Consider the following 12172-nt stretch of genomic DNA (forward strand, 5'->3'; position numbering starts at 1 on the left):
TCTTTGTCAGTTTGTCAGTTTATGGCCAGCAATATTGTTATGTTTAAGGATATTATGGAATTAAGATCATGTCTGTACTATGTTATGATTGTACTGTACAATTAAATACAATCGTTGCTAAGTCTGCTGTCTGAATTCACTTTACCTCAGAGCGTCTGTTAACTGAATGAATTGAGAATATCACCTGAAAATCCGATATCCGATTTTCATTCAAGCAGCTGATTTCTGTTAATGAATGTAAAACTGAATGTATATTGCAGCTCAGGGTGAAGTCATTATATACATTAACGGCGATTTGAGACAATGTACACTCAGAGAGAATAATGTGTTCGAATTTTACACATTCGGCGCTGCTGACCCCCTTTAGACATACAGAAATATAGTAGGCTAATTTTGACATTAACTGATTTGTTAAACACAAACACAGATTTGGTAACCTCCTACTGTCATGCTTTCCATCTATCAGCCTATGCTATTTGGATTGTTATCTCTAGGCCTACACTCAACAACATCTCTACACTAAATTAAAGGCCTGTCTCATATAGACGCCTGTCTCAAATACAAGCCGGTGCAGTTCAGCGATTTGGGAAATAAAAGCCCGGGCTATTATTTGAAGTTTTACGATAATATGGTTGAACTTTTATGGTTTTCATGTTTTTATTGACTGTCAGCATTTAATTAAATGTTTAGGTTTGAGAGAACTTTAGGTAGTTTTAATCAAGCATTGTTTATTGTTCATCCCAATTATTATAATAGAAATAAATCCAAATATGGTTAAAATGTGTCTAGGTTGCAGCACAGTTCGCATGACAAGCTAAAATAAAGATGAATCTCTTGTGTTGCTCATTTGTAAGTTGCTTTAGATAAAAGCATCTGCTGAATGAATAATGTAAATGTAGTAGACATTGTGAAAAGTTTGATAAAGAAGAGATTATTGATATGAATGTGCCAATTACAGCCTAATTAATTATTTAAATTCATGTGTTATTTTGTATGTCAAGCTGATGATCAGGGAAGTTTTATTTTTGATTTGTGGAATATTCAGGGTTTTTTTTCTCTATTTAAATGGAAATGTATTTTTAAACATTAAAGGTCTTTGTGGTTTTAATCGATTTATTAAAGAAAGTAAAGAAGTCTCTCTCTAGTAACTGCATTTCAATGGCTCAAGCCTCAGATACTGGTGTTAAAACTTTTCAAGCTTTTGAATTAGCAACAGATTTTTGAGATGTATGCATAAGAAAGAGTGTTTTAAGGACACACACCTGAAAAATGTTTTTACTCTGGACTGTCAAATTATAGAAGAAGAACAGCCTTGGATGTGTCAGTCTGCAAATTTTTGTGTCTGTTTTTCAAAACTTGTGATCAGGGATTCAATTTACCAGAAACTGAACAGATTCAGAAACTCTCTCGCTATCCAAACACATCAGTATCCTCAGGCAATCACACAGTGATGCCACGGTTAGTTAGCATTAGTTTCATTTTCATGGACTTTATTTTTATTTTTATAATTATAGTTTCATTTTCATGGACTTTCATGAACGTTCAATACTATAGATCACACAATACTCTTAGATCGACTACAAAATTATACTGGTGTTCAAGGACAAGCATTAAGCTGGTTGAGATCATACTTATCTGGCCGCTACCATTTTGTCTATTTAAATGGAGAAAAATCGATCATAACTCCAGTAAACTATGGAGTGCCGCAGGGATCTGTGTTAGGCCCACTATTATTCTCAATATATATGATGCCACTTGGAAATATTATAAGGAAACATGGAATTAGTTTCCATTGTTATGCTGATGACACTCAAATATATATTTCATCACGGCCGGATGAAAACGCTAAATTATCCAAACTGACAGTGTGTTAAAGATATAAAAGATTGGATGACGCATAATTTTCATTTATTAAATCCAGACAAGACAGAGGTACTACTTATCGGTTCAAAAAACCACCCACAAAACCTCTCACAATACAACTTTAACATAGTAGGATGTCCTGTTACTTTATCCTCTACAGTAAAAGACCTGGGTGTTATATTAGATTGCAACCTATCTTTTGAAAATCATATTTCTTGTGTTACAAAAACAGCATTCTTCCACCTTAGAAACATTGCTAAGCTACGTAATATGCTATCAGTTTCTGATGCAGAAAAGTTAGTTCATGCATTCATGACCTCGAGACTAGATTACTGTAATGCTTTATTAGCTGGTTGTCCTGCATCCTCAATAAACAAGCTACAGTTAGTCCAAAATGCCGCCGCTAGAGTTCTTACTAGATCAAGAAAATATGATCATATAACACCGATTTTAATATCACTACATTGGTTACCTATAAAGTTCCGTATTAACTACAAGGTATTGCTACTGACTTATAAAGCCCTAAACGGCTTAGCTCCAGTCTATTTAACCGATCTTCTATCGCCCTATAATCCATCGCGCTCTTTAAGATCACTAAATTCGAGGCTTTTGGTCATACCTAGGATATCCAGATCCACCAAAGGAGGGAGAGCATTTTCACATTTAGCTCCAAAACTCTGGAATAGTCTTCCTGATACTGTTCGTTGCTCAGACTCGCTCTCCCAGTTTAAAACTAGATTAAAGACGCATCTCTTCTGCCAGGCATTCATATAATTCTTTTAATCTTACAGTTAAATCCGGTCTCTAGTTCATAAACGCCAGAGGAGAACTGGCCCCCGACTGAGCCTGGGTTCTCCCAAGGTTTTTTTTTTTTCTCCATTAGGTCACCTGATGGAGTTTTTCGGTTCCTTGCCACTGTTGCCTTTGGCTTGCTCAGTTGGGGATATTTTGGGGATATTTAATTTAATTTTATCAATCAATAAATTCCATCAGAAACAAACATTGATGTATTATTTTAATTTAATACTGTGAAGCTGCTTTGATACAATCTGTATTGTGAAAAGCGCTATACAAATACACTTGACTTGACTTGACTTGACATGACTTGACTTTAAGTTTGTTTCATTTCAGTTACCTGATTCCTTTTTTCTAGTTCCCCGCCACTAATCAGTTGTCATGGACATTCATTTAATGAGCACACCTGTCTGTATTCAGTTCATTATCATTTTGTCTTTAATTTCTTCCTTGCCTTCAGTTTATTCCTTCAGTCCGGTATTGTTTGTGTGTAGCATGTTGTTTCATAGTTGTCTGAGTTTACGCTGTTTTAATACAATACAATAATCTTCTTCATCATCTTCATCACTGGACTAAGATGTTGCAGAATAGCAGACATGACAAGAAGAAAATGGTTTTTGCAGCCCGTAAGAATCTCTCTATCTTGGAGTTCTCTACTTTAGTCAACTGGCTGCAAGATCCAACTCTGATGACGAGACAGTCAAGTCTATTTATTGGTTGTGGGTGAACTAGTACAGCCACCTTGACTTTCCAGACATGTGAACATGAACTTGGGGAGAGTCGATCCTCTGCTGTCTGCAGTGCTTTACCCACAGCTGATGGATGCATTGATTACCTCTGCAGATCCCGAGAGCTCGGATCCTGGGGCCTGAGCCAAAGCTGATGCCCACAATGGAACCAGAGCTTGAAGCCTGGAGCTGAATGTTGCCTCCCAGTCTGACCAGGTGTGTGTGCCGACTCCTACATCTGAGCTGAAGAGAAATAGAGAGGAGTTTAAGGATGATGACAGCCTTCCTCCACTGATTCTGGGACCGTCGTCCTCACGACTCCATCAGGCTCCTCGTCCCTCCGGCTTCACCTTGGCTCCACCTTGGGACTGCCGTCCTCACGGCTCCACCCGGCTCCTCGTCCCTCCGGCTTCACCTTGGCTCCACCTCGGCCCGTCGTCCTCACGGCTCCACCCGGCTCCTCATCCCTCCAGCTCTACCTTGGCTCCACCTGGGACCGTCGTCCTCACGGTTCCACAAGGCTCCTCGTCCCTCCGGCTCCACCTTGGCCCGTCGTCCTCACGGCTCCACCCGGCTCCTCGTCCCTCCGGCTCTACCTTGGCTCCACCTCGGCCTGTCGTCCTCACGGCTCCACCCGGCTCCTCGTCCCTCAGGCTTCACCTTGGCTCCACCTCGGATCGTCGTCCTCACGGTTCCACAAGGCTCCTCGTCCCTCCGGCTCCACCTTGGCTCCACCTCGGCCCGTCGTCCTTACGGCTCCACCTGGCTCCTCGTCCCTCCAGCTTCACCTTGGTCAGACGTCGCTCTGCCTGTGCAATGGACTTCTAGGCCTTTTGCTGTGCTTCGTCCTCAGTCGCCTCAGTCCTCCGGTACCCTGGTTCACCTCAGATGCTCATCACTGTGCCGAGGTCTCCGGATCCTACAGTGTCGTCCGGTCCTGTCACCGGCTCAGCTTCGCCCGGGTCTCCAGATCTTTCGGCTCCATCGCTGGCAGTAGGGCCGATAACTCCACCGTGAAAAAATGTGTGACATTTTCAATGAAGCCTGTATTTATACTGCATTATAAGGGTATTCTTAAGGTATTATAATGCATGCAAAAAAAAAATTATAATGTGTTAATCATTTCATGAAACAAGTTACAGTATAATACATTATAATATCCTAACTTTTAAGAGTATAATGATTTATAACACGGATTATGTCCACTTGTACTACCGTTTAAAATTTTGAGGCCAATAAGATTTTTTTTAAAGAAATTAAGACTTTTATTTAGCATTAAATTGATTTAAAGTGACGTTTTCAATGTTCCGAAAAAAATATATTTCAAATAAATGCTGTTCTTTTGATCTTTCTATTCATCCTGGCAAATTAAATGTATGACGGTTTCCACAGAAATCTGAAGCAGCACAACTGTTTTCAACACTGATAATAATCATAAATGTTTCTTGATCATCAAATCATCATATTAGAGTGATTTCTGAAGGATCATGTGACACTGAAGACTGGAGTAATGATGCTGAAAATTCAGCTTTGATCACATAAATATATTACACTTTACTATATATTCACATCAGTGATACATTGTAATAATATTTGACTGTTTTAGCTGTAGTTTAATCAAATAAAGGCAGCCTTGGTGAGCAGAAGAGACTCTTTCAAAACATAAAAAAATATTACCGACCCCAAACTTTTGAGCACTAGTGTATATAATGGATTATAGTTCCCATAGTTGTAATGTGTTGTAAGTCTGATATCTTGACATTGTTTATATAAAATCTGCACAGTGCTAAATCTTACGAGGGAAGGTTGTTAATTTTGTATCATGTATTTTCAAATGAGAGCGGTTTAATAACCCTTCACATCTGAAACATGATGTAAGTGCCGTTTTCACTCTCTAGATCAGCTCAGTTCCATCCGCCTGATTCTTGCTAGTGTTTCTTCATCCTTCCCCTTCATACTTCATTGTTAAACGGATCTTTTGTCCTAATATCCACACTATCTTTTGTCCTGTGTGTGTGTGTGTGTGTGTGTGTGTGTGTGTGTGTGTCTCAGTGCCGTTCTCCGAGGCCTCGTCCTTCTCCAGACAGCGGCTCCTGCAGAAGAACCGGAGTCTGTCAGTGTCTCGGCTGCTTCTGCGCTCCAACAGTGACAACAGTCTGCCGGCGCGAGCCGTGAGTCCCGAGCAACGGGCCGCTCTCAGTCTGTCCCCGCAGAAGATGCTGAGAGACCCGAGCGCTCGCGTGAAGATGGTGACGGGTCGCAGTGGCAGGACCGTCCCGAGCAGCCGCTCCCTGTCCGTCAGCCTGGAGGACGAACACAGCACTCAACTCAAGTGGTAGGCCAGACTGGACCAAACACAAGCATAACGCTTCCCATCATATACATATGGCTGTCTATTAGGAGTGTATCGATATCCTCATGTTCCGATTCGATACATATCACGATACTGGACTCACGATACAATATTATTGTGATACTCCAAGACATATGGTAAAAGTTTGACAGATAATTTACTGTTGATTAAAATGCAAAATTTTATATTACATTGTGTGTGTAAATGAATAGGCTTGGATTTGGTGCTGAAAACCCAAAGCAAAGGACAATAGAGACGCCAGAATAACAATATTCATGATTCTGAAAACAGAATTATTGTAGATGAATATGCTTGCACTCTTTCACCGACTAGATATATTTAAAATAATGTAGGACACTTTTTACTGGTAACATCAGACATTTGGCGTTATCAGGACCAACAAATATTCCCCCATTGCATTATTAAACATTATATTCGACATTATAGTATATAGTAGTTTAATGTAGTACTGACACTAAAACTCTGAAAACGTGATTTTTTTTCTCACACAGTCATTTTCATTTTGGGTGAACTATACACAATACATGTTGTCACTATCCATGATACATCTTGTTGTATTTTTGTATTGCGAAATATTGTTAAACCCCTACTGTCTATAAATAATCACGACTAACGCGTTCAATTTTATTTTACCAAGGAAATAAAACTAAGTAATCAGCCTTTGCTTAATTATTATAAGGGTGGATTTATGCAACAGTTCTTTCAAGATGGCCAACCTAACCCAATGCATTTTTTTTAGGGTTGCAAAGGGGCGGAAAGTTTCCGGTAAATTTCCATGGGAAGTTAAGCTGGGGAATTTTGGAAATATTCATTTCCATGGCAACCGCTTGCGCGTCCACTCTGAAAGTAACTGTACACATAAGAGACGGATAGATACATTATTTAAGGTTATTTCTATTCGTTAGAATATTGATATATGAAGTTGTTGTCAAGTAAGCCCCGTTGCGAGCATGTGCGTCTCTCTCTAAACTTTCAGTGTGCTGCACTGCTCTAGTTGACTTCTGCGCCTTCCCCCCGAAAATATCACGTTAATTTTGAAAACGTAATTCCTTTTGTGGATCCTCTTGGTCTTTCTTTATGTTTCTTTGACAAATATCAGTGTCTCAGTCTCACGCACGCTGCACGCGAGTTAACCACGGCTACTTATTTACATGTTGCGGTATACACGGAATAAAAAAATCTGTTACGGTTGACATTTTCCTCCGCGGTAACGATATATACCGTCATACCGCCCAGCCCTACTTATGTGGTAAATAAAGTTATGCTAGCTTATTTAGCATCTAACTTATCAGCTTGCTATCTACTAGATGAATACATTTGTATGTGATATTTGCAATTTAAACATTTAATAAATGTATTTCCCCATAATATCATCAAAACTTACTTCACTTTGTTTAGTCCACAGGCTCAAATGTGTGCCTTCAATAGTCTTGTGCTTTGGGCTTCTGTACATGTGATGGAGGCATGCACAGTGCCAGTAGGGGTAGTGGTCTCAATAGCCATGCAGTAAGCAGTGTGCTATGTGCATGTGATTGAGGAATGGCATGGATATTCAAGTGTATTTGAATGGCATCTGTTTGTTTTAGTCAAGATTATGCTAAAATATACTTTCCTCAACTATATTTAAGTTCCCTATGAAGAGCCAACCCTCAACTTTGAAAATTCCCAGTTTATTCCCGTTTATTCCCATAAATTCCTGTTAATTCCCTTCAATTCCCATTAATTCCCATGGAAAGTTTCCATCTTTGAAAATTCCCATAATTTTGCAACCCTAATTTTTTTACATAATTGTATGTGAATATGTTCGTTCAAGTGCAAGAAGACGTGAAACAGAACTCATTTCAGTATTCCCACACAGTTCCCTTTCTCGCCTTCTTGCACTTGAATATTTAAATTGGCAAGGCTTAAACGTCCGTGAAGATGCAAAGCTGGCTCGCCTCCTGTCCCGAGTGCTGTTCACATTTGTTCATGTTCATGATCTCACATCCTTGCATTCAAGGTCTGAAATTAACAGCTGCCAAATGCGGGTAGAAATCAACAGTGGCGGGTAACGCTGTCAAATCACGAGCCAATATGGCGTGTTACTTATTGTTTACTCACTTTGCTGGGGAAGTTCGTGTAAGACAAATCTGCAAAGATGTAGCGCAAATACTCAACTCTTGATTCATCATGATATATTAAACACAGCGTATTGCACAGAATCTACGCTTACTTGAACACACGTCACTACACAACAAATAACAGCGCGCTTCTTCATTTGTGTTGAAGCAATAGTGAAGATTTAAAAAATTTGGTTAACAGAAAAGACATTATTTTCCAACATCCTAATTTTTTTTTGACGTTCTTTGTGCTATATTGATCTGTCCACCTAAAATAGATTTATATGTATATAAGCTGTGACGTAGTCAATCTGGTTTATTTACTTATGTATTTGGCTAGTAGAAGTTCTGAATGGCCGGTAACTTAAACATTTAGTAGCCAAATTGGCCAGTGAGTGAAAAAGTTCATTTCAAACCCTGACTGCATTGTTAGAATTCATAAAAAATGCACTTTTACCAAATATAAAGTTGTTTCCTCTCTGTATGTCTGTGCTCCTGCAGTGCCAATGGCAGAGCGTGTGTCCAGAGCGGCAGGAGGAAGATGTACAGCGCTGTTCCCGGCCGGCGGTTCGTGGCGGTTCGCTCATACCAACCTCAAGCTGGCGGAGAGATCAACCTCCACAAGAACGAGCGGGTCAGAGGTCAGTGCGGGGTCAGAGGTCACCGCTGGAGTCTGGATTCTGCTTCGCTCCTCACTTCGCATCTCTCTTGTGTGCAGTTCTCAGTGTTGGTGAAGGAGGATTCTGGGAAGGCAACTGTCGAGGTCAGGTGGGCTGGTTCCCTGCCCGGTGTTTGGAAGAGGTTCCTGTCAAACCTGACAAAGAGAGACCCAGTAAGTCTGTGTTGAGAAGGACCATCATACAGCGTTTCCATCAGGATGAATCGCTTCTGCCGTTTTATTCCTCATCTGTAAAGTTGAAAGCATTTGCTAAATGGATAGGTGTACATTATGACTCTCTGTAAGTTTAAAGAGGCACTATTACGCCCTTCTTACAAAGTCTTGATGTTGTGTTCAGGCTCTACTAGAGCAGGTTTTCCTGCTTGAATGTTGTTTATTCTCCTCATATTCTCCATTGTTGCGGCTCCTCTCTTCCCAGTCTGTCAGTAACACTCTGTTTAGTTCCTGTCTCTATGAAGCCCCTCCTTCTGAAAAGCACACTGTGCTATGATTGGTCGGCTGGAGCAGTGTGTTGTGATTGGTCGAGCGCTTCAAGCGTGTTTGGGAAATGTCCCGCCCCTTACCATAACCGCCAGTTTAACACACTACAAACTAACTCAACCAGGCCCCGTCCCTTTATTCTGCTATCAAATGAGGAATTTAAATGAGGAATATTGCTGCTCTTGATCATGGCATGAATTTGAAATGTTTTAGCAGTCCATCTCAAGTGGGACTAAATTGTACTTCAATTTTGTTTACATACTGAAATAAATTTCTTTGTAATAGAAAAGCAGCCCAATGTGTACTAAAATAACATCAGCCCCTATTTGCACTAAGAATAAATATCATCTAAGTAAGACAAATTGTAGTCAATATGCCAAAAAAAACATGGTTTTACTATTAGTCAGGTCCGAATCTTAAAGATTGTGTAACCCTGTAGGCATTTTTGAGGAAAAGTTGTTATACCACATTTTTAGAAAGTTCAATGTCTCCTGAATAAGGATCCACCGTATAACATTGAAATAAGGGTCCCATTTTCTTGTAATTGTCATTGAAACAATAGGTGCATTATTCACAGCCAAAACACTACAGGTGGATAGGGTAAAAATTTTAAGTTATAGATATCACCATAAAACCTTTCCAGTTTTTCACTTACATAGAGACAGACATTTTTTGTATTACAAGTTTTCTGAAATGTCATGTTTACATATGCAAATGAGGCATACCAGTATATATATATATATATATATATATATATACAGTATATATATATATATATTTATGTATACAGTATATATATATATATATATATATATATATAATTCGAGGGGCAGGCATATCAGTGCGCGGTTCTCCCTTTCGGGCTAGCCCTGTCTCTTCGCGTCTTCACAAAGGTTGTCGAGGCAGCCCTTGTTCCTCTCGACGACTGGCTGATCCTAGCTCACTCTCGAGACAAGGTTTGCGAACACAGGGACCTAGTGCTCCGGCACCTAGCTTGTCTGGGCCTTCGGGTCAACTGGGAGAAGAGCAAACTCTACTCCGTGCAGAGGATCTCTTTTCTCGGTATGGAAATCGACTCGGTCGCCATGTGCGTGCAGCTTATGAGCGTGCGCGCGCAGTCACTGCTAATTTGCTTCGTCAGTTCGAGGGCAAGAGTGCGGTTCCACTGAAACTATTTCAGAGGCTCCTGGGGCATATGGCATCCGCAGCCGCAGTAACGTCGCTCGTCTTGCTTCATATGAGACCGCTTCAGCTTTGGCTTCGCGATCAAGTCCCGAAGTGGGCATGGCAACACGGCACGCTCCGAGTCCCAGTGACTGCCGTCAGACCTTCACCCCGTGGACGAACCTCAGTTTTCTATGGGCTGGAGTGCCCATAGAACGAGTTTCCTGGCATGTTGTTGTATCAACAGATGCCTCCATAATGGGCTAGGGCGCCATGTGCAATGGACATGCTGCCACAGGCTCCTGGACAAGACCCCAGCGCCTTTGGCATGTCAATTGCCTCGAGTTGCTGGCTGTACGTCTCACCTTGCACCGCTTCTGTGCGTTGCTCAGGGGTCAGCACGTATTAGTCCGATCAGACAATACCGCCACAGTAGCGTACATCAACCGACAAGGTGGTCTGCGCTCCCGCCGTATGTCGCAACTCGCCTGCCACCTCCTCATATTGAGTCAGAAGCATCTGAGGTCGCTTCGAGCCATTTATATCCCGGGAGACCTGAACCGTGCAGCTGATATGTCTCGGTTTCGGCCTCTCGCTGGAGAATGGGGACTCCATCCCCAGTCGGTTCATCTGATTTGGGATCAGTTCGGGGACGCACAGGTAGATCTGTTTGCCTCCCACGACTCCGAGGGACCGAGGGCACGCTCGGCACGGATGCACTGGCGCACAGCTGGCCGCGGGGCCTCTGCAAGTATGCGTTTTCCCCCAGTGAGCCTTCTTACGTAGACTTTGCGCAAGATCAGGGAGGACGAGGAGCAGGTAATTTTGGTTGCCCCGTATTGGCTCAACCGCACCTGGTTCCAAGAACTAGTACTCTTCGCGACAGCACCTCCCTGGCCAATTCCTCTGAGAAAGAACCTGCTGTCTCAGGGACGGGGCACCCTATGGCACCCTCGTCCCGATATTTGAAACCTCCATGTGTGATTCCTGGACGGGACGAGGCAGGTTTGAGTACCCTACCACCAGCGGTGGTGGCTACCATCACTTCCGCTAGACTAGAGCATCGTCCACGAGACATGCCTATGCGTTGAAGTGGAACCTCTTTGTCAACTGGTGGTCTTCTAAACTTAAAGAACCCACGAAAGGCCCGATCAGTGTCGTGCTTTCCTTCTTGCAAGAAGGGTTGGAACGAAGGTTGTCTCCCTCCACCCTGAAAGTGTATGGTGCCGCCATTGCCACACATCATGATGCAGTTGATGGTAAGTGCATTGGAAAGCACGACCTGATCATCAATTTCCTGAGAGGAGCGAGGAGACTGAATCCTCCTCGCCCTCCTCTCGTTCCCTCTTGGGACCTCTCTGTGGTTTTAACTGCTCTGCAGAGTGCTCCCTTTGAGCCTTTGCAATCAGTGGAGCTTAAGTTCCTGTCAATGAAGACAGTGCTCCTGGTTGCATTGGCCTCCATCAAGAGGGTAGGGGACCTGCAGGCATTTTCGGGTGACGAAGCGTGCCTGGAATTTGGACCGGCTAACTCTTACGTGATCCTGAGACCCCGGCCTGGATATGTGCCCAAGGTTCCCACCACACCCTTTCGAGACCAGGTGGTGAACCTGCAAGCGCTGCCCTTGGAGGACGCAGACCCAGCCTTGGCACTGCTCTGTCCAGTACGCACCCTCCATACTTACGTAGACAGGATGCATTGTTTCAGGACTTCAGACCAGCTCTTTGTCTGTCATGGTGGGAAGCTGAAGGGAAAGGCTCTCTCCAAGCAAAGGTTGTCTCACTGGATAGTGGACGCCATTGCTTTGGCTTACCAGCAGCAAGGTCGACCGTGCCCCCTTGATGTGACGGCCTGCTCCACCCGGAGTGTGGCATCCTCTTGGGCTCTAGCGCATGGCGCCTCGCTAACAGACATATGTAGATCTGCAGGCTGGGCGACACCTAACACGGCCTCTGGGCGACCCCCACGTGTGTAGTCCACTGTAAGCCTC

The 12172-nt window shown here is 42.7% G+C and overlaps 1 protein-coding gene across 2 annotated transcripts in view; it reads left to right on the top strand.

The window, feature by feature from the left end:
• shank2a (SH3 and multiple ankyrin repeat domains 2a) overlaps positions 1-12172 on the top strand; it is a 97545-nt gene that overhangs the window by 54042 nt on the left and 31331 nt on the right. For both annotated transcript variants that reach the window (XM_081373265.1, XM_081373264.1), the window contains 3 exons: positions 5439-5721; positions 8361-8500; positions 8578-8691. In XM_081373265.1, coding sequence (XP_081229391.1) covers positions 5439-5721; positions 8361-8500; positions 8578-8691 — 537 coding nt within the window. The remainder of the gene's footprint in view (positions 1-5438; positions 5722-8360; positions 8501-8577; positions 8692-12172) is intronic.

The sequence above is a fragment of the Scardinius erythrophthalmus genome (genome assembly GCF_964197995.2).
Source record: "Scardinius erythrophthalmus genome assembly, chromosome: 8".
NCBI lineage: Eukaryota > Metazoa > Chordata > Actinopteri > Cypriniformes > Leuciscidae > Scardinius > Scardinius erythrophthalmus.